Source organism: Schistocerca serialis, chromosome 4, assembly GCF_023864345.2.
Source record: "Schistocerca serialis cubense isolate TAMUIC-IGC-003099 chromosome 4, iqSchSeri2.2, whole genome shotgun sequence".
Lineage (NCBI taxonomy): Eukaryota > Metazoa > Arthropoda > Insecta > Orthoptera > Acrididae > Schistocerca > Schistocerca serialis.
Genome location: NC_064641.1, coordinates 195490490 through 195512834, shown reverse-complemented (window position 1 = coordinate 195512834; position 22345 = coordinate 195490490). Strand labels below are relative to the sequence as shown.

The window sequence follows — 22345 nt, the reverse complement described above, 5'->3', positions numbered from 1 at the left end:
CCCGTGCTATCCGGAAAGTTGTCAGATGCGCAGCAGTGGGGCACCGACGGAATCTCCTCAAAGCCGCCCGCCTGTCTCTGATGGCGGTACGACAGTCGTCATTCCACCAAGGGACAGGCTGCCTCACAGGTGTTCCCTTTGACTTTGGTATGGATACATCAGCGGCATGGTGCATCACCGCCGTAATGTGATCCACCCAATCCTGGACGCCTTCACACTGTTCAAAAACAGCCAACTGCCGGTAGAGCGTCCAGTTTCCCTTCCGGAACAACCATTTCGGCGGCTGTGCGACACGACCCATTTCAACTGGCAGATGGAGCCAGATAGGGTAATGGTCGCTGCCATGAAGGTCGTCGTCGACGACCCACTGAGCAATGTCCGCAAGCACAGGCGAACAAATAGAGAGGTCTATGGCAGAAGACGAACCTGAAGCGGTGCTAAAATGCGTGGCCTGACCTGTGTTCAGCAGTATGACGTCGGAAGTCCTGAGCAACTGCTCAATCATCTGGCCTCTGGGGCAGGTTTTGTTGGAACCCCATAATGCATTATGAGCATTAAAGTCTCCTAAAAGGAGAAAGGGACGGGGGAGCTGATCAATGAGCCGTGCGAGGGCTTCACTGTCAATGAGCTCAGCGGGTGGTAAATAGACGGAGCACACCGTAACATGAACCTGGGCCAGGATCCGAGCTGCAACCGCTTGTAGCGTCGTGGTTAAGGTCACAGGTGAGGAGTGGAATGTGTCCTTAATGAACACTGCCACCCCACCCTGAGCCCTATTACCAGTCAGGTCGTCTTGCCTGTACATGCGATATCCCGTAAGCACAGGCGTGTCAGTCTCTTTAAAATGTGTCTCTTGCAAAGAGATGCAAATGGGGTTTGCCTGTACTAACAGCCGCAATTCTGCAAGGCGAGGTCTGACTCCATTCAGATTCCACTGAAGTATGGGAGCCATATCAACGTTTCGGTTTAGATTTCCCCCTGTCTTTGCGCCGCGCTGGTGAGGCACTTGTAGAGCGATTGGCAGCAGAGGGGCTGCCAGGTTCTGGGGAAGAGGTATCAAAATCCATGACGATGTCCTCCTCATCAGTCAGGGATGCCATGACGACATCCGATGGTGCCTTTGGCAGGCGTGACGTCAAACGCCGTGCCCCTTTCCCTGGTCCCGTTTTCTTTGTGGAAGCTGGGGATGCGGGAACTGGAGAGGCACTCTGTTTCTGGAGAGCCTTCGAAGGTTTCACTGGAGCCGTCTCTGCAATAGCGGTGGGTGCAGGCGGAGCAGCCTGAATAGCGATATCGTTAGTGGGAGTGCTCTGGCAGGTACAAACACAGGTACAGGTATTGGTGAAGGATACTGCGACGCTGGACATGGTCTGCGTCGAAGCGTCGACTCGCGACGCACGGTTGTGCACCAAGGAGGCATAGGACGTGGCGAAGACAGTGGGTGTTGTAGCCCTGTACTCTTTTTTGGCTTCCACATAAGGTAGCCTCTTTGTCACCTTGATCTCCTGAATTTTTCGTTCTTCCGCAAAGACGGGGCAGTCTCTGCTCCAGACGGGATGGCTCCCAGAGCAGTTTATACACAGCGCTGGAGATGTGCAGTTGGTCCCAGCTTCATGAGCTGCCTTGCCACAGATACCGCAGGTTGGTTCACCCCCACAACTCATTGTCGTATGGCCAAATCGCTGACATTTGAAACAGCGCATAGGGTTAGGTATATAAGGCCGAACCCTAAGTCTGAGGAAACCAGCCAGAACGTATTCAGGTAAGACAGGCGAATTGAAAGTCACAATGAAAGTGGCAGATTTCTCCATGACGCCATTATTTCTACGTGTCCTTTGTTCCACGTCTACAATCCCCTGTGTTGCCCATTCTTGCTTCAGCTCGTCGACATCGATATCCATTAAATCACGGCAGGTGACAACGCCTTTACTGGAGTTGAGGGAATTGTGCAACTCGACAGTGATATCATACTCGCCTAACTTGGGTGACTTCCGAAGCAGCTCCACTTGCGATGCCCTAGTAGTCTCAACTAACAGGGTACCATTCCTCAGGCGTTTGATAGATTTCAGTGTACCTGCGAGTCCTTCTAAACCTTTATGTATGTAGAAAGGAGACACTTTTTCAAATGAGCCCTCCTTCCTCTTAATCACGATGAAAACATTGTCATTTACGACTCCATGAGCCCTGTTACTCTTTTCCATATGCATATCTGGAGGACTAGCCTCCCTCATGCGCTTGACTGATTGCGAAGTTGGTGAAGGGAAATACGTGGTTGCCATGTGCGTCCCACGAGCAGCTAGGGAACGAAACGTCAGCCCAGACAGAGCCCCGCATGCCTGGGTAAGCCTTATACAACTGAGGTGCGGCAGGTTCCCCAGAGGTTGCCCGCTATCGACTGTTCCACCTCAACAGCCATGCATCTCATCAGCGCGCAGCACACCTTGAGATTGAGGGTTTTTTTATAGAGGTTTATTCCATCCTCACGATCCGGGCGGTCAAGCCAAGATCCCCATTCCCTGAGACACACAACGTTCCACCGCCGCGCCGCACGGTGGTCGCTGAAGCATGCTCAGAGGTTACGGTGACAGGGGACGGGCGGCGCTTACCAGTCCCCAGCTCAGGAACCCCGGGGTCGCCAAGCCCGTACCCAGCAAATGAATGCTGAGCCCCTGGGGGGCAATTACTTGGAGTTGAGAAGCTTGCACAGGATAGAGTAGTTTGGAGAGCTGCATCAAACCAGTCTCTGGACTGAAAACCACAACAACAACAAGCAGTTTTGAAGGACAGCAGGTACACAGGAGAAGCATAAAATTATGCTACAGTAAGTCCCCATGGAAGGGACTAAGTACAAAAAAAATTCTGCTGAAAAAATAAGGGAAAGATCAGGAGAAAGAAAGTAAAAAAGACGAACAGGAAAAGCGCTGCAAATTGAGGTCAGGCGGGCTGGAAGAAAAAGTACATGTTGCGAATTTCCATCTGAAGTTCCAAGAAACTGGCACCAGAAGGGAGAATACACATAGTGTATATTGAGATCGAAACAAAGATTGTATTGCAGATGTAGCTCTCCACAGGGCACTATGTATTGCCACGGTGGGCATGTGCACGCTTTATGCGAGTTGTTTGGCTCTCCCTTTGATGAATAGTTCTTGCCAGTAATGAAGTTGGTGCAGGTGGCAATCAAGTGCAATGAGATAAGTTTTACACAATGTGGCAAGTTAGTTGAGTTGCTTCCCCATCAAAGGGAGAGCTCCCTCCAGGCCTGGACCCAAAGTCAAATGCATGATGTACCAGGATAAAGTTCAAGTGGCAAACTGCTGCTGTAAAGCTCTGAGGTGCATCAAGCGCTCAGGCAACTGCGACAGCTGTACCTGTGATCGGCAAAGAAGAGGCTCCAAGATGTGCATGCTGTGGTGGGCCTCGTGTTCCCAACTGGTATGACTGCCAGACTGCCTCAAGCAGCAGCTGAGCCACAGACAAGAAAACAGCTCCAGCTCCAGCAGAAATGGACATTGATGCAGGAGAAGGTGCTGACAGCAGTGGACTATGCTATTTCCTTGGAGTGCCTGGGAAACCTCAACTGTTAAAATAGTTGTGTGTGTGTGTGTGTGTGTGTGTGTGTGTGTGTGTGTGTGTGTGTGTGTGTGTGTAGAGGGAGGCAGTACAAGAATGGAAAGTGGCAAACACTGCCTGTGCCAAAGACGATGCACTGGAGGTGGTAACACCATCATTCAGTGAACTCTTGCCCGATGCAACAGAAGCTAGCCATCCTCAGCTGTCCTGCCCATTAACAGCTACAATACCACCCAATGAGAGTGGAGAGCCAGTCAGCCATGTGCTAAAAGACAGCAAGGGCTACATCAGGGGCAACAAGAAATTAACGATGCCCTTCTTCATAAGACATATGCTGACAAGACATAGACGAAGATCAAATTCGTGCTCTAAGAAGCACAGAGTAGGTTCTTTGAGCAGCAGATTCAGAACTGAGTGCAGCAATGAAAATTACTGAAGACCCACAACTAACAATGGAGGAATGGGTGCCACAGGTGGAAGAAGATCAGCCCAAACCTTGAAGACCAACCAAGAAGTGCAGACTGACGAAGTTTTTTCAAGTGGAATGCTGGTAACCCAGGAGAGACAAGACCTCATATTAAAAATTAATGAGAAAGTGGTACAAACAGCACAACAGCAGAGAGAAAAAAAGCCATGTACCACAATGGAAACATCCTGTGGCAAAATAAGGTGTCAACACAAGCAGTTTTGGCCAGTGCTTTGGGAGGTTTCCCCTGACTGTACAATAAATATCTGAACTGTCCCCAACAACATCCTCCCCATAAATTCCCACTGGAAAAACAAAAATCTGCACAGCATCACAGAAAAACAATGAAGCTGTGAATAGAAAAACCAAACCCAAAGGCTGAAAAAGGGTATACAAAAATCCTTCAAACAGCCTGCCCTTCTTTGTAAGGCAAGGGAATGAAAAGTTAAAAAATGAAAAGTTAAAAATACACAGGGATATGAGCTATAAACAAGAAAATGGATTTAGGAGGAGTACAGGATCTGATCAGGATGCAACTGTAGTGAAGGAATTAGTTAGGATGATGTAGGGCCAGACTTTGTTGGCAATGGCAGTAAGGACTTCTGATACAAGAATTCACTCTCATTCTGCCAGAAGCCTTGTCAAAGACAGCAGAGGAGCTCACAGAAGTTACCCTCTTGATCTTGGGGTGGGAAATTGCCCCTAAAATGAAGCAATGATTGATGACAGGATGCTGAAGGCAATGGAAATCACAGAATTAAAGACATACTATGTATCCAAGTGAAATGTGGCCTGCAGTTGGAAATGTGTCATGGTGATCTCTACATTGACAAAAGAAATCTGGCTAACCCCCCCCCCCCCCCCAATTAAATAACCAATGAAAGGATAACATTATTAGTCAGAGCACATGGAATGTGAAAAGCTAGAAAATTTAAAAGGAAATTGCAAAGGCTCAGTCCAGATATAGTGGGGGGCCAGTAACTTGAAATGGAAAAATGGTAACGAATTCTGATCAGATAAGATGTTGCAATGTGCAATGACAATCACAGGTGGAAATGGCTATGTTCCATCATGAAACGGGTCAGCGGCGAACAGGGCCTGTTAAGTACATAATGTCAATGCCAGCAGTGCGGATTATCTCATTGGACAGATCACAAATAACTTTATCAATACAACCTGACAAAGATGAAGAAGGTATGAACATGACCTGGCAGGTACATAGTGGCCAATCAGTATGATGGAAACCCATTGGGGTAACCTGGACATCAGCAGGCAGGAAGGGAAGTAGAGGAGAGAATCAACAGGAAGTGATCACTACCAGAAAGGACACTGTGGAGCGACCAGTGTAAGGAAGGATGAAGAGGAGAGGAGGGGTAGTGAGGCAAAGATCAGTAGCAGAGAAGGTGTCATATGCGGCAATATAATGAGTAGGGAAACCATAATTAAGAAGGCACATATCATGGTCCAAGAGAAACTGGTCAATAAGGAGCCCACAACTAGATAAAAAAGCACTGCACCACAAAGGGTGATGGGCATTAAAATCCCCAAGGAGGAAGAAGGGAGGGGGAGTTGCTAAAGTAAGGCAGGTAGGGCAGCAAGTGTGGGTGGCCTTTCGGAAGGGAGATAGAGATTGCAAACCATGACTGACTGCAGTGTCCAAGTGGACCTGGACGGGAGCTCTTAAAAAGTGGTACGAAGGGAAAGCCAAGTACTAACAATGTCCAAATAGACCAACGTGCAAACACCACCAGAAGCCCTCAAAGGGCCGACCCGGTTCCTACAGAAAGCACAGAACCCATGAATGTTAAGTGAGTGAGCAACAGTAAACTGAGATTCTTTGAGAACAACACAAACTGCCAAGTAAAATGAGATAAGGGATTGCAACTCTGGGAGGTGACGGTAGTATACATTACAGTTCCATCAAATAAGCACGGAGCAAGGATCCAAATGGGAGGCAAACAGGCTGGAGCCCATAACGCCATAGGGTCACCATCTGTCGCCAATGAGGATAGGGTAAGATCCATAAATAATAGGTTAGGCTCAAGTTGTGAGGGGGAAGACGGCGCCACTGAGAGCGAGGGGGCGGGTGCAGGGGCTTTTCCCGAGAACTCCTCCTCCTCCTCCTCCTCCTCTTCTTTTGTAGGTCGAGGGGGCAGGGCAAGGTGAGAGTGAGAGAGAGAGAGAGAGAGAGAGAGAGAGAGAGAGAGAGAGAGAGAGAGCAGGCTTCTCCTAGATCCAGAACTGAAAGAAAGAGGGCAGCCTTGGGTCACACTGACTGTGTGCACCACAGCTGAATTGTGGTAGCAGCTCTCTAGCATGGGTGATGCTGGTGGAAGAGTCCAGGAGGGAACCCCATCACCAGCAGGCACCAAAAAAGGGCACTCTTCTGGCCAGGGAGCAGAAGAGACACCCAAAGAGGGGGCGGGGTGCGCCATGGGAACTACAGGAGAGAGGTAGAGGAGCGGGGAGTAGTACTGGGGTAAGGAGGAGGGAGAAAGGATGCAACAGAGGCAAAGTTAGATGTTCATTGACACAGGACAAAGTCAGTCACATTTCTCAAAAGCCTCAGTGCAGAGTAAATGATAAAGGGATTTTGCCTCTTACCTTCTTCTCCTTCTTATAAGCCAGGCAATCTGGTAAGCATGTAGAAATGATCACGACAATTCAGACATACTAGCTCCCCTCATTTAGTGAGGGTCAACATTCACCACATAGAGGGTCCACCACACAACAGGAAGACACGTGCCCGAAATGCAAGCATTGGAAACACCCCATGGGTGGCAGGACGTATGGCTTCACGTCACACCAATAACAAGTAACCTTGACCTTCTCTGGGAGGGTATCTCAAATGCCAGAATAAAGGTACCAGTACCAGTGCAACTGTATTAGCTTTCTGATTATAACGAACAAAATGAACTCACTGTCGTTCCACAATGGCCCAGAATTACTTATCAGTTTGAAGGGTGATGTCCCTATGAAAAATGACTCCCTGAACCATATTCTAAGACTGGTAAGGAATAATGGACACTGGGACCTTGCCCAGATGGTCACAAGCCTGGAGGGCTGCAGACTGAGTGGCAGAAGTAATTTTGATCAACAGCAAACTCAACTGCATCTTACTGAGAGACACCACTTTACCAAACTTTTCTTCAATATTTTCCACAAAACATAACGGCTTGGTGGCGGTGAACCTGTCCACATCAGTTCTAATGCAGACCAGGTAGCGTGAAAAGTGTTTCACCCCAGGATGGTGAGTCTGGCCCTCCTCCCAGGGTGTAGCAAAGGAAGGGTAGACTGCAGGGTTATAAGAAGCAGACTTAAATGATCCGTTAGCAACTGAAGAGATGCCTGTAGATGAACAGCCAGTTTTTTTTTTTCAGTTTAATACGTTTCATATGCAAACCATCCACTCTGAAACCACCCATCCAGATCATGGGCTCTCTCTGGGGGCACCACTCTGCCACAGAAAGAGCCCTCAGGCAATGCAGCTGTTGCCACGATTTCCAATGCTGCAGGACAGGAAACCACTCCTAAGCATACACAGGGAGGCAACAGGTCAGGTATCATAAGTGAGATCCCTGTTTTGTCAGCGGGCTTCCATGCTGTGTGTGTGTGCATGTGCGTGTGTAAATGGAGAAATTTAGAAGTGGAGGTCAAATCCCAAAAGGGGATCAAAAATGCCAAAAAGGAAGGATGAAAAAGAAAAGGCAAGTGGAATAAAACTGGGAGTAACAGAAGAAACCAGGTGGATAACTAGGTCGATGTAAGTAGGAATACTGAGAGAAGGGAAGGAGGTTGCAGAGGCGGAAGGAGCACGGATAGAGAAGGAGGTGCAATGGGATGGAAATGCAGCCTGGGAAGGAAGAATGGGTTGCAGTAACTCAGGGTCCCGTGTGCTCTATGCGCGAACTCACAAAAGAACCCTGAGGCCCCTGGTGGGATTCCTGCTGAGTTACACCATCGTCAGACAGTGACAACGAAAGTAGATATTGGATTGTAAGACAGACCCAGGGACAGATAAAGACTCAGTTTAAGATTTAGTAATAATCATGAGTCGATTGAAATTTAAGAGAATAATTCAGAATAATCAATGTGGAAAGAAACGGGATAGGCCAATTTAAGTACTGAGGAATGATAGGGTGTGTTTCAAAGTTCTCTATGGCTATACATCCTGTGATAAAGAAAACCACAACAGTTAGTTCATTGAAGATGAGTGGGTATCTCTAAAAAGCACTACTGCAGAATCTGGAAAGACAAAAAGATGTACCACAATGTAAATGAGAAGAGATCTTGGGTAACAGAAGAAATACTTAACTGACTGACAGGAGAAGGAAGGATAAAAATGTTCAGGAAAAGATAGGGAAACAGCAATCTAAGACACATAGGAATGACATAAAGTAGTACAGAGGTGCTAGATGAAATTTATACACATCAAATGCAAAGAAATTGAAAAAGAATGAGTGATTCAGCACATAGAAAAGTCAAAATGACCTTGGGTGAAATTAAAAGCAAGGGCATCAATATCAAGAGTGGAGGAGGAATTCCACTCTTACACATAGAGAAGAGAATAGATAGATGGAAAGAATAGACAGAAGGCTTCTACAAGGAGGAACTGTCTGATGATGTGATAGAAGAAGAAATGGGAGTCAGTATGGAAGACAGAGGATCTAGAGTTAGTGCCAGAGTTTAAAAGAGCTTTGGAATAATTTAAAAAAAACTATGATTTAAGACATATCAGGTTTCCAGCAAAATCACTTCCACAAAAATCCTGAAGTTAGCAATGGCAACTAAGTGAAAAAACTATATACAATCAGTTTAATAGCACACATACCAAAGTTGCTGACAAGAACAGAAGAATGAATAATCTAGAATCTGTTAAATGATGAGCAGCTTGGTTTAGGAAATAAAGATACCAGAAAGGTAGTTTTGATGCACTTTATAGTAGAAGCAACACTTAGTAAAATTCGAACACATTAATACAAACAGTTCACCTAGAAAAAGTGTTCGGCAACGTAAAATGGTAGAAGTAAAAAGTTCTCAGAGAGACAGGTGTCAGCTATTGTGAAAGATGGGTAATAACAACACTAGTGAACCTAGCAATGTTTTGCATCACCCCAGTTTCCAGAACTCGGGAAGATAGATGTTGACTGTGGATTTTGTATCACAGATTCAGTCCCTTTGTTCAGAGATGTCACTAAACCTGCCCAAAGATGTAAACAATCATGCATGAGCACCGCCTATTAGACGGACGGGGTCCGACAGCCGGTGCGTTTCAGTCATTCCACCAGGAAGGATGTACACGGCTCGTGTTGTCTGTAGTTTAACCATGCCTAGATGGTCAATACCACGGTTTTATCGCATCCACATAGTTACTTGTGCTAGGAAGGGCTATCAACAAGGGTAGTGTCCAGGCGTCTCAGAGTGAACCAAAGCAATGTTGTTCGGACATGGAGGAGATATAGAGAGACAGGAACTGTCAATAACATACCTCGCTCAGGCCGCCCAAGGGCTACTACTGCAGTGGATGATCGCTACCTATGGACTATGGCTTGGAGGAACCTTACAACAACAACACCATGTTGAATAATGCTTCTCGTGCAGCCACAGGATGTCGTGTTAGTTTTAGTTATGTCATGTTCCGTAGATCATTTTCCTGATTATTTTATTGATATGATGTAGAACAAGTCAGATTACAAGAGATAGAGACACACACACACACACACACACACACACACACACACACACACACACACGAATAGCGCTAATATTAATATTACTGAAATTTATAGTTCTACACATGAAACTACATTTAGAGGTACAATAACCCTCTTTGAGGCTCTTCTACTTCAGGTAACAAATCAAACTGATTGCTCACTGGAATCTGAAAAGTGATTTCAGGGGGTTTTCTTCTTCTGACTACACTTGTAACCTGTGCCCAGCCCCCATTGGCTCTTTCCCTCTCCAACCTGTCTAATTCAAAGTACACCATTTCTAGTTCGGCCTGAAGGGTTTTTCCCTGTTCCACAATTTTCTTGTCATGGCTAAATAATCTACACCTCCATTGGCGAGCTTCATCTGGCACTATAACAGCTTCCCTGTACAATCTCCCCATTGAAACACCAACCCACAATACTGACATTTCACTTCCATGCTCACTAATCTACAACAACATCCACATTTGTCACACATGACGGCAGATTAAACAATAAAAATTACACTACAAACAAACAACACAAATACAAACAATACAAATTACACTACAAACAATTCCGTTACACCAATTAATAATTCGCAGAAAGTAACTTAGCTTATGGTGAGATGAGTAGAGAACTTCTGGACGTCAGGCGAATGTAGCAGCAGGTGAATGTAAACAGCGCAAAGTTAATTGCTGGCATAGGTTATAGTGGTGCAAATCACGAAATGAGTAAGAAACTGAAGAGGCTAAATATTTTCTAATGACAATACTGAATTACGTATAAATACTCTAATGGAAACAGAAACACCACATAATGACTTTACTGCACAATATGGAAAATTAACTGTACGGACGTATAGAAAAACAGAAAACATGAACCGAATGCAAACTCCTCATAATAAAGCTACATAGACACTACCCGGAAATTATTGAATAATCATATAACTTATTGCGGTCGATAATGAAAACAAACCCATGCCAAAGGCTTGCACTTTAGAGCAGTTATCCTTTCAAGAAAACTACTCAAGTAAAAGTGAAACCTTCAATATATAGATCACAATAGATACTAATTTACTTATTCAAGCTACAATATTGCGTCAAACTGTGTGCAATAGGCTGCATGACGAGCAACTTCACTCCCGGCGTCCGTGGCGAGGTCCATCTTTGCAACCACACCACCATGCAGCGTGGTACAGATGGGCCCAACAACATGCCAAATGGATCGCTCAGGATTGGTATCACATTCTTTTCACCAATGAGTGTCACATATGCCTTCAACCAAACAATCGTCGGAGATGTGTTAGGAGGCAACCTGGTCAGACTGAATGCCTTAGACACACTGTCCAGCGAGTGCAGCAAGGTGGAGGTTCCCTGCTTGTTTGGAGTGGCATTATGTGGGGTGGACGTACACCGCTGGTGGTCATGAAATGTGCCGTAATGGCTGTACAATACATGGATGCCATCCTCCGACTGATAATGCAACAATATCGGCAGCATACTGGTGAGGCATTCGTCTCCGTGGACGACAATTCATGCCCCCATCATGCACATCTTGTGAATGACTTCCTTCAGGATAACGAAATCACTTGACTAGAGTAGCCAGCATATTCTCCAGACACGCATCCTATCAAACATGCCTGGGATAGACTGAAAAGGGCTGTTTATGGACGATGTGACCCACCAACCACTCTGAGTGATCTACACCAAATCGCCATTGAGGAGTGGGACAATCTGGACGAACAGTGCCTTGATGAACTTTTGCATAGTATGCCACGATGAATACAGGCAGGCATCACTGCAAGAGGATGTGCTACTGGGTATTGGAGGTACTGGTGTGTACAGTAATCCTGGACCACCAACCTCTGAAGGTCTCACTGTATTGGTGTACAACATGCAATGTGTGGTTTTCATGAGCAATATAAGGGGCGGATATGATGTTTATGTTGATCTCTATTCCAGTAATCTGTACAGGTTCCGGAAACAAGATGATGCAAAACTTTTTTTATGTGTGTAGATCCTACATAGTTTCCAACAATGCATATTCCATAGTAGTATTCTAATCATAAGCTGACAAGCCGTACATACCACTTTCCTCTTTTCTGTGAAAACCAAATGCAAGGACAAAAACAAAACGGCACATAGCTGTGTATACAATTTTTGTTTAAAATAAAGAATGTATATGGGAGAAACACTGTATCTATGGTTTGAATGGACTGCTATTGTAGTTAAAGCTGAGTGAAAGGAAGAAAACAAAACCGTGCATTTTCAGAGTACAGCAGTTTCTTTCTTGCAGTTTGTAACAACAGAAAACCAAAAAAGTTTTTTATGAAAATATTTAGCCTATGTCCACCTGAAGATTTATTGGACTGTTGCGTAAAAATCTGAAGTAAAAAGGTCAGGAACTTATTTATAATTTTCCTAACAATGTTTTTTTACAAAAATTTGAAATACACTGGTTGAGAGTTTTACTAACATGTCTGTCTGATGTTTATTAGAGTATCGCGAAAAATCTGAAGTAAGTCTGTCAATAACATTTACCATATGGTATCATTCCATGCAGTAGAACTGTTTTTATTTTGTATGGATATATTGACCTAGTCTTAAAACCCACCTTCTTGCTTTCTGGTGATTCATCTCTCGGTCTTGCACTATCCACAAACTTGCTGCTTTTTTCTGTGTCTGAATCATCTTCTGAGGCATTTTCTGTATCTGAATCACTTTTCGCACCCTGAAGAATCTCTGGTGTTTGCTGTGGCTGGGACAGGTCACTTTTGAGTCCTGTGATTGTCTTGTATGTGATATCTTCTCCTTCACCCGCTTTTGCTTTTGTAATATCTCTCTCAAAATCTACAACCTGCAGCAGACATGAATTGATAGAATGGGACTCCAGGTATATCACACATGAAACTAAATACTCAAATAAACCAGATCAAGTTACAACAATATACAAGACAAATAAAAATAGCTATCAAACTGTCTTAAAGAGAGAGAGAGAGAGAGAGAGAGCAAACTCACTCGCTCCTCGCCACCACCACCGCCACCACCACCACCACCACCACCACCACCACTACCACACCTATTAATGTGTGTGATATTTAAACTATACTTAATAGTTTTCCTTCTCCTATATTTTTATTTAATACCCTTGAATTTCATACTTCCAATTCAATTTGCAATATTAATGTAAGGATTTATGCTTCCACTTTAATCTTTTCCAGTTTTCAAACACTCATTGTTTCACTTTCACACAGAGCTGTGCATCAAACATATTATTCAACAAATGCTTTCCCCTGCTCTAGAGAGTGTTTACGTAAGTTCATTTTTGCTGTCTAGAAAGAATGGTTCTGTACAGACAGTGAAACCCTCACTCCCACTCCACTTCTCTTCAGGAAAATCACTTTTCCAAGCACAGAATTTTTGCTAACTCTTTATTAATGAGTATCTCATCTAGAAATCTAGAAATATTAATCACGGAGGTGAAATTGAGATATCTGAATTTTGTAATTCTGTGTCTGAACACAGTAAAATTGAGGCTTAGCACTAAGATATTACACATCCTCAGGGTGAGAGAGTAGGTGTGGCATAAGAAGGAGCAAGAACATTTTGAGATTGGGTGGGTGACAGAACATTACTTTAGGAGGGGTGGGAAGGATTGCAGGCAGTTTCTTCCACATTTATCATAATGATGGTAAGTTGTTGAAGCCTGGCAAAGGATATGCTCAAGTTGTTCCAATCCATGGTGATGTGTGATGAGGTAGCTGGATCATGAGGGCGATGTGAGGATTAGGTGCATGTGTGGATCTAACATGGAAATCGTCACTGCTGATGTGCCATACACAGATTGCCAGACTATACTGTAGAGACCTTAGCTTGGAAGAGATGCAGGTACTGTGGGTGGCTAGCAGGTTTGATACGGGCTGAGGTTTGAATTGTGCTATCAGGGAAGTGAACACCCATGACCAGGAAAGGGGCACTATAGGCTGAGGACACCCAGGTGAAGTTGATGAGGGACACCATGTTGCAGCTGTGAAAGAAAGAGGACAGGATCTCGGCCCTGGGTCAAGACCATAAAAGAATCGTCAATGAACCTGAAACTGACAAGCGGTTTTGGATTTTGGATGGCTAGGAAGATTCCTCTAGATGGTCCATAAACAAGTTGGCATAGGAGGGTGTAATGTAGGCACCCATGTCGAGGTCTGTTGGTGTATCTTGTTTGCAAAGGAGAAATAGTTTTGTATAAGGATGTAGTTTGTCAGATACATAACGAGTGGGTTCAGAGTCAGTACAATGTTGGAAGAGGTAGTGTTCAATAGCAGCACCACCACTGGGCATGGGTGGTGGTGGTGGTTTATAGGGAGGCAGTGTCAATATTGGCAAGGGCACTGGGCATGGGCATGGTTGGTGTTTGTTTGTAAGGAGATGGTGCCAGCAATGAAGAATAGGGAACCATTTGGTAATGAGGTGAGCATAGTTGAGAGACAATGAAGGAAGTCAGAAATTGATATTATGCTAGACATCTGGGATGGGATCATTATCCTGGCAGGTGGAAGAATCATGCCAGGTTCATCACAACTGTGGCAGAGCCACTGTCTGCAGGGGCAGGTATTAAAATGGTGTCTGTCTTATGCTTTGAGTGGCTGTTCTTTCCCCCTGCTCAGAAATGAGGAATGTCCTAACCTAATAGTTCCCAACCTCCCAAAGTAGTAGTTCATCACCCACACTCTTGCCTATGAAATATCCTAGTCCATCCTAACACTACAAATGCTCCCAACCCTTGCCACAGAAGTCATACCATGAGAAGGACGTGGGTGTGAGACTTGTCTTAGCATCCACTAAGCACATCCTACACCAATCCTGTCAGAGGTAGCACTACGTGACAGTGAGAGCAGTCATGCCATATCATATCATATATCACATCATGCAACAGCTCTGCAGTAACTTCTATAGAGTATTTTACGTGAGAATGACCACCAACCAGCTGTCCACCCGAATGCATGGCAACTGCGAACTGGGGCCCAGAGCAGAGTCAACCACCCAGCGGCAGAACATGCTACTGAACAAAACATGCTCGATTTCAATGGATGCTCCCGAATCCATACAATCTGGTTACTTTCCACAACTGCAACTTCTCTGAATTGCCTAGCTGGGAACTGTTCTTCCAATGCACCCATCCATCCATAAATACTTCTGGTCTCAATGTCTGACAGCTCCTGCCCCACACTTGGCTCCAACCTGTCTAGCTTAACCCATTCTACACTCACACCCTCCCCACTTCAGTGTGTGTCCCTCTTTCTTCTTCTGTCAAATACTAACCCCCCCCCCCCCCCAAACCACTCCTCCGTATTATTGTGCACTGCACACAACTCCCCATACCTGCAGACAGAACAAGTTCACTGTCGCTACATTCCTATCCCTTGAGCCAACTGCTCTCTCTTACAGCTGTCAGCCACCTTATCCCACCTCTCCAACACATTTCCCCACCTATCTCCACTCAGCCACTCCACCTGAGAAGTATCCATACCCCAGCTGAACAGCAGCAGAGGTATAACATAGTCAGAAGAGCTCCTGTCATACGCTTTTGGTAATCACAGTTTCTGCGGTGTAATTCAGCTTTAAAAATATTAGCTGTAAGAGTTAAAAATCACCATAGTGAGGAGAGTACGTTTCCTGAAACAATAACTACATGTATGTTGTTACGGTCTTCAGTCTAAAGACTTGTTCGAAGCAGCTTTCCAAGCTAGTCCACACAATGCAAGCCTCTTCATTTCTGCATAAAAACCACAATCTACATCGATCTGAACCTGCTTACTGGAGGCCTTGGTCTCTCTACAATTTTTACCCTTCCACTTTCATTGCCAAACAGAATTCTTTGATGCCTGAAGATGTACTCTGTCAACCAGTCCCTTCTTTTGGTCAAATTCTGCCATAAATTTCCCATTTTGGCAGTTCCATTCAGTACCTCCTGATCTATTATCTGATCTACTGGTCTAATCTTCAGCAGGCCTCTATAGCACCAAATTTCGAAAGTTTCTACTCTCTCTCCTTTCCTCTATTGCTTATCAACCACACTCCATTTCCATACAAAATTACACTCCAAATGTTAAAAAACAGGTGGATCCCTTCCAACTTTTCTCCACCCCCAACCCCCTTTTCATGCCCTCTGACTCTTCTCTGCAATTTATCTTCTGTAGAAGTCATAAATATCCTTTCAATCCCTGTATTTTATCACTGCTACCTTCAAAATTTCAAAGGGTGTAGTCCAATCAGCATGTCAAAAGCTTTCTCAAATTCTACAAATGCTATAAACATAGGTTTGCCTTTCTTCAAACTATCTTCTACAATAAATTGTAGAGTCAGTATTGCCTTATGCATTACTACATTTCTCTGGTATCAAAACTGATCTTTTCTGAGATTGGATTCTTACAGTTTTTCCATTCTTCAGTAAATTATTGATGTCAATATTTTGCACCCAAATTAAAATGATTTCTTTTTCAAATTCTTAACATTTTTCCTGCTGCCATTTCACTTCAGCTTCCCTTCCTATTTATTTCATTCCTATGTGCCTTATATTGCCATTTCCTGTCTTATCCTAAACAATTCTGTACATCCTTAGCTAATCAACAGAAATATTTCTTCTGTTACCCTAGTTTCTCTGCAGTTATCTTCTTTGTACGTATATCTGTCTTTCCAACTTCACAAGATGGACTTCTTTGGTATGTCACATTCTTCTAAGTAATTTTCAGGCTAAGCAACACATGCAGCAGTGACTGTGTTCTAACCTCACCCAATTTTTAACGTACTACACAGACATTCTTACCTCCTGTAGATTCTTTGGTATGTAGGCTTTCTTGAAGACTTCTTCTTCAATTTGTTCTTGAGCTGTTGTCTCTTCCAGAGTTCTGGATGCAGCTTTTTCTGAAACTCTATCTAAGTATTCCTCCATATTTCTCTCCGTTACAGTTGGATCAGTAATGAAGTCAAACAGTTCTTTCACTGTCATTGTTGCAACTCCTTTGCGCCTAAAAAAGTCTGTAAATAAGGTGGTGTTCTATAATGAAAAAGGAGCCTAGTGATACATTTTATTAGGCACATAGTAAGCACACCAGAGTTAACTTATCTAGGATAGCTCATAATCAAGAAGTACAAATAAGTGCCCAGTTTCACATACTAGATTTAATAAGGTTTCACATATTGCACTGTAATAATACCCCTTCCACAAACACATATATATCTCTGTAATGTATATTTAAAGTACACCAATATGCAGTATGATTTCATGTTAGCTTAGCACAAGTAGCATACTTACACAGTAATATTACATCCGACCACATGAGGTACTTGATAACAGAGATTTACTTAAATCTAGGATATTATATACATTATAACAACACAATGCCTGATTTCAGTATCCTGTAAGTCAGAATGACACCTGAATTGGGAGTGAGAGTAGCCTTATTTAAGTCTATTTTAGGTTATTGGAGAGTGGGATGGGGAGGTCTCATTACAACACTCATAACTTCTATGTTCAAATTGATTCCAGAGAACTTTAACCATTTTTGAAAGCAAACTAATAGTTGTCCAGCAAATTGTCAATTTTTATTTTCATTCATCTTCATACTATTGCAGTTAACAAATTGGAAACAGGTTATACCAAGTTGTGTGAACATTTTCACATTTTAGCTGCTTATGCTTTTCTGAGTAATACATGGCTGATTATTTCCCAGATTATTGATGGCAAGTCATCCTCTCTTGTGCTGCCTTTTGATAAACAGGTCTGCAAACAATATGTGTCCCTTTTATGCTAAGATCACTATGGTTGTTTCAAATTGCCTTTCTTGGAATTCCAAAATGATCTGGTTTTGGTAGGGATAAGGTACGAAAATGACAAAACTATTTCCACGACAGTAGTGGCTGGTGCTCATTTGCGTTGGTAGGATGCGGGTAACAAATCAATGAACTTCATAACGGAACTGCTCCAAACTGTTTCACACAACCTCCAATTGTGTCATAATGCTTCAGAACCACTACAAAAATTGTAAATATGGTAATTATACACTTACAAATTTATGCCTAATCCAACAAATATTAAAGCTAATAATAAAGTATGTACAGAAGCGAACTAAATATTTTTTGTGTTGTGTGTGTAATAATGTATTTGGTTGATGTGCACCTAACCACTTGATCTGTAGCTTCTCTTCCTCACTGAATTAATGTATAATGTAAATGGATAGGCAAAAAACTCATCTCACCAAGTGGTGACAGGAGAACACACTTAAAGTTATTTAAGTTTGCAAGCTTTTGGAACCAGTGGCTCCTCCTCCTAGCAGAAGTGTTGAAGGAGAAGGAAGATGGCTGAAGGAAAAGGACTGGTGAGGTTACGGAAATGGGGAATGTTCAGGAAAGCCACCCAGAACCCTGGGTCCAGGGAGAAATAAGAGAGAAAGGCTGGTTTTCAGGACTGCACTGGATGAGATTTGACAATCTGAGAGCTTAAAGGTGGAAGAAAGGGTAATACGCATGACAGATAGTACTGCCAAAATACCACACACGTTAATGAGAGCAGAATGCCAAGTGCATTGTATGTGTTGTAGTGTGGAGGTGGGAGTTGAGAAGGGGGATTGGAGGGGGGAGGGGGGGTGATAGACAAGTCAGAAAATGAGAGAGAAAACTAAAGGGAGTGGAGAAAGGAACAGTTACTGTGAACAATTGGCGAGACTGAAAAAATTAATGTAAATTAAGGCCTCACGGGTGGCAAGAATCAAGGACATGTTATAACACCAGTTCCCACATGCAAAGTTCTGAAAAATTGTCTCCAGGGGAAGAATTCAGATGGCACATGTAGTGAAACAGGCACAGAGGTCATGACTGGCATGTAGTAGAGCATGAGAATGTTCTACAACAGAATATTGTGTTTTTTCCTGTACACATTCTCTGTCTATTCGTCCTAACTCTTAACATAGCCATGCTGATGTTAAAGGGTGAGCAGTGTTTACATAACAGCTGGTGTACAACATATGTCATTTCATAGGTGGCTCTCCCTTTGAGAATATGTTTTGCCAGTTACAGAGCTGGTAAAGGTGCTGGTAGAACAGTGAGTAGATCTTTCATTTATCCAATTACATTACATTTTAAAACACTGATTATTTTCATTGATATAGTAACTTAAAAGGTGCTTTTAGCAAACAGTCTTCTTTATACGGATCGGTACTGAGAGATGGCACCATTTGCAGTTTGCAACATTGCTCATTGATGAATGACAATGGGAAGGGGGTGGCAGGCAGGAGAGGGGTGGGCAGAGGGGGAGGGGGAAGAGGGGCAATGCAAGGCAGAACAAGCATCACACTGTGTGTGCATCAAGAGTGCACTTAATTCATGCAGCTGCTGCTTCGACAGCTAGCTTCCCTCAACAATGGAAGTTTTGCTGTTGCTTCACTACAGTACTGTATGGTCTCAAAGTTTGGCCACTGGGTCTTAAAGCTTCCTATTATTGCCAATTTCTGCCAACTGAGAACTAGAGTCAAGTTGTTTAAGCTAGACTGATTCAAAATATTTGATAGAATAATAAGTGAAATGGGAAACCTCTCTCACAAATAATACATCATTTCATCCCATTTTAATTTCCTACCACAGCTCTATCTTATTCTGAAAAATATGCAGTGTACTGGAGAAGCAGTCAAATTCGGCTACCTTGGCAATGGACCATGACACAGCTGCTAAATTTGACTTCAATGAGTTTTCTGCACTCAGAGCAAGGAAATGGAAAGTAAAATTATAATAAGAGCTCAATTCCTGAAAAGCAATTTGTTGTCAACACCTGATTACAGACCTTTTTGTTTTGTTTCCCAATTAATAATTCATACATTGTGAATAAATGAAGAGGAGCAAATAACATCTGTTCTTTATTATATTATGATGATGATTGGTTTGTGGGGCGCTCAACGGTGCAGTCATCAGTGCCCATACACAGCCCAACCTTTTTTTTCACACACACACACACACACACACACACACACACACACACACACACACACACAGTCCATTTTATTTACACAGTCCAATCTAACCACTGTCACTAATGATGATGACATGATGAGGACAACACAAACACCCAGTCCCCAGGCAGAGAAAATCCCCAACCCAGCTGGGAATCAAACCCAGGACCACGTGATCCAGAGGTAGCAACACTAGCTACTAGACGACAAGCTGCAGACACTTTCTCCCACACGTTACAGACTATCTACAATACACCATGATAAAATCAATGTACAGCAGCTACCACAAACAGTAACACAGACTTTGTTTTACTCTACATTATTTTAATAAGTTTGTACAATTTGTAAATTATTTACTACAGTGATACATTTAACAGCAGAGGTGAGGTCCCAGTGAACAATGAAGGGCTGCACAATAAGAGATACAATTATAAACGAAGATATTAGAATAGAATGCATTATTTTCAACATGAATCAAAAAATTCAAAAATACACTCCTGGAAATTGAAATAAGAACACCGTGAATTCATTGTCCCAGGAAGGGGAAACTTTATTGACACATTCCTGGGGTCAGATACATCACATCATCACACTGACAGAACCACAGGCACATAGACACAGGCAACAGAGCATGCACAATGTCGGCACTAGTACAGTGTATATCCACCTTTCGCAGCAATGCAGGGCTGCTATTCTCCCATGGAGACGATCGTAGAGATGCTGGATGTAGTCCTGTGGAACGGCTTGCCATGCCATTTCCACCTGGCGCCTCAGTTGGACCAGCGTTCGTGCTGGACGTGCAGAGCGCGTGAGACGACGCTTCATCCAGTCCCAAACATGTTCAATGGGGGACAGATCCGGAGATCTTGCTGCCCAGGGTAGTTGACTTACACCTTCTACAGCACGTTGGGTGGCATGGGATACATGCGGACGTGCATTGTCCTGTTGGAACAGCAAGTTCCCTTGCCGGTCTAGGAATGGTAGAACGATGGGTTCGATGACGGTTTGGATGTACCGTGCACTATTCAGTGTCCCCTCGACGATCACCAGTGGTGTACGGCCAGTGTAGGAGATCGCTCCCCACACCATGATGCCGGGTGTTGGCCCTGTGTGCCTCGGTCGTATGCAGTCCTGATTGTGGCGCTCACCTGCACGGCGCCAAACACGCATACGACCATCATTGGCACCAAGGCAGAAGCGACTCTCATCGCTGAAGACGACACGTCTCCATTTGTCCCTCCATTCACGCCTGTCGCGTAATCACTGGAGGCGGGCTGCACGATGTTGGGGCGTGAGCGGAAGACGGCCTAACGGTGTGCGGGACCGTAGCCCAGCTTCATGGAGACGGTTGCGAATGGTCCTCGCCGATACCCCAGGAGCAACAGTGTCCCTAATTTGCTGGGAAGTGGTGGTGCGGTCCCCTACGGCACTGCGTAGGATCCTACGGTCTTGGCGTGCATCCGTGCGTCGCTGCGGTCCGGTCCCAGGTCGACGGGCACGTGCACCTTCCGCCGACCACTGGCGACAACATCGATGTACTGTGGAGACCTCACGCCCCACGTGTTGAGCAATTCGGCGGTACGTCCACCCGGCCTCCCGCATGCCCACTATACGCCCTCGCTCAAAGTCCGTCAGCTGCACATACGGTTCACGTCCACGCTGTCGCGGCATGCTACCAGTGTTAAAGACTGCGATGGAGCTCCGTATGCCATGGCAAACTGGCTGACACTGACGGCGGCGGTGCACAAATGCTGCGCAGCTAGCGCCATTCGACGACCAACACCACGGTTCCTGGTGTGTCCGCTGTGCCGTGCGTGTGATCATTGCTTGTACAGCCCTCTCGCAGTGTCCGGAGCAAGTATGGTGGGTCTGATACACCGGTGTCAATGTGTTCTTTTTTCCATTTCCAGGGGTGTATAATGAAGATAGGAGACAACAGATCATGTGAATCTCAGGCTACAGATTCCCCAGAAAATGTAAATAATAACAAGATGAGTGGGAAGACAGATACTGGAAGACCTTGGGGGAGGCGGAGGGGGGTGGGGGGAGGGGGGGGGGGGGAAGAGAGAATGACTCACTGTGAGTTCGGAACAGGCAACACCTAATTGTTTTAAGGAATATGACTACAATGACGAGACATTTCATTTGTTCTGTGCAATATTTTTTTGTCAGTATAACTCACTGACATAATATTTTTCAGCAACACTTCATTTTTTATAAAACCTATCTTGCAAATTACAGAATTTCCTATATCTGTGTCGAAAAAAAATTGCGGAAAGATAGTCACATACATCATCTTCCCTGCATACAAATGATTTCAGACTAACTTCACCAAAATTTCACAAGATGACTGCCATGGAAGAGTGTGTCTGGTTGTGAAATAGAAATCTAGCACAATTTGGGCTTATGGCATTTAATGCACTGTGGAACTCTTTCCTTGGTATTTCTTGTAGAGAACTTTATTGATTGCTTTTGTAAAGGGCATACATTCACTGTGGAATATGATGCTCTTTGTGATGGAAAATGTGATGAGCATTCACACAGAGCCTTTACTCAGCATTTTATTGCATGTGGCTTTTCTGTCAACAGCGAGTCTGAGCCTACAAACAGCCTTTTTCCAGA

The 22345-nt window shown here is 44.2% G+C and overlaps 1 protein-coding gene across 1 annotated transcript in view; it reads right to left on the bottom strand.

Annotated features, from left to right (window-relative positions):
* LOC126475298 (serine/threonine-protein kinase RIO1) overlaps positions 1–22345 on the bottom strand; it is a 115466-nt gene that overhangs the window by 24288 nt on the left and 68833 nt on the right. Inside the window, exons 8-9 of the mRNA XM_050103061.1 lie at positions 16549–16760; positions 12343–12585 (exon numbers count right to left, since the gene is read on the bottom strand). Of these exons, the coding sequence (XP_049959018.1) occupies positions 12343–12585; positions 16549–16760 (455 nt within the window). The remainder of the gene's footprint in view (positions 1–12342; positions 12586–16548; positions 16761–22345) is intronic.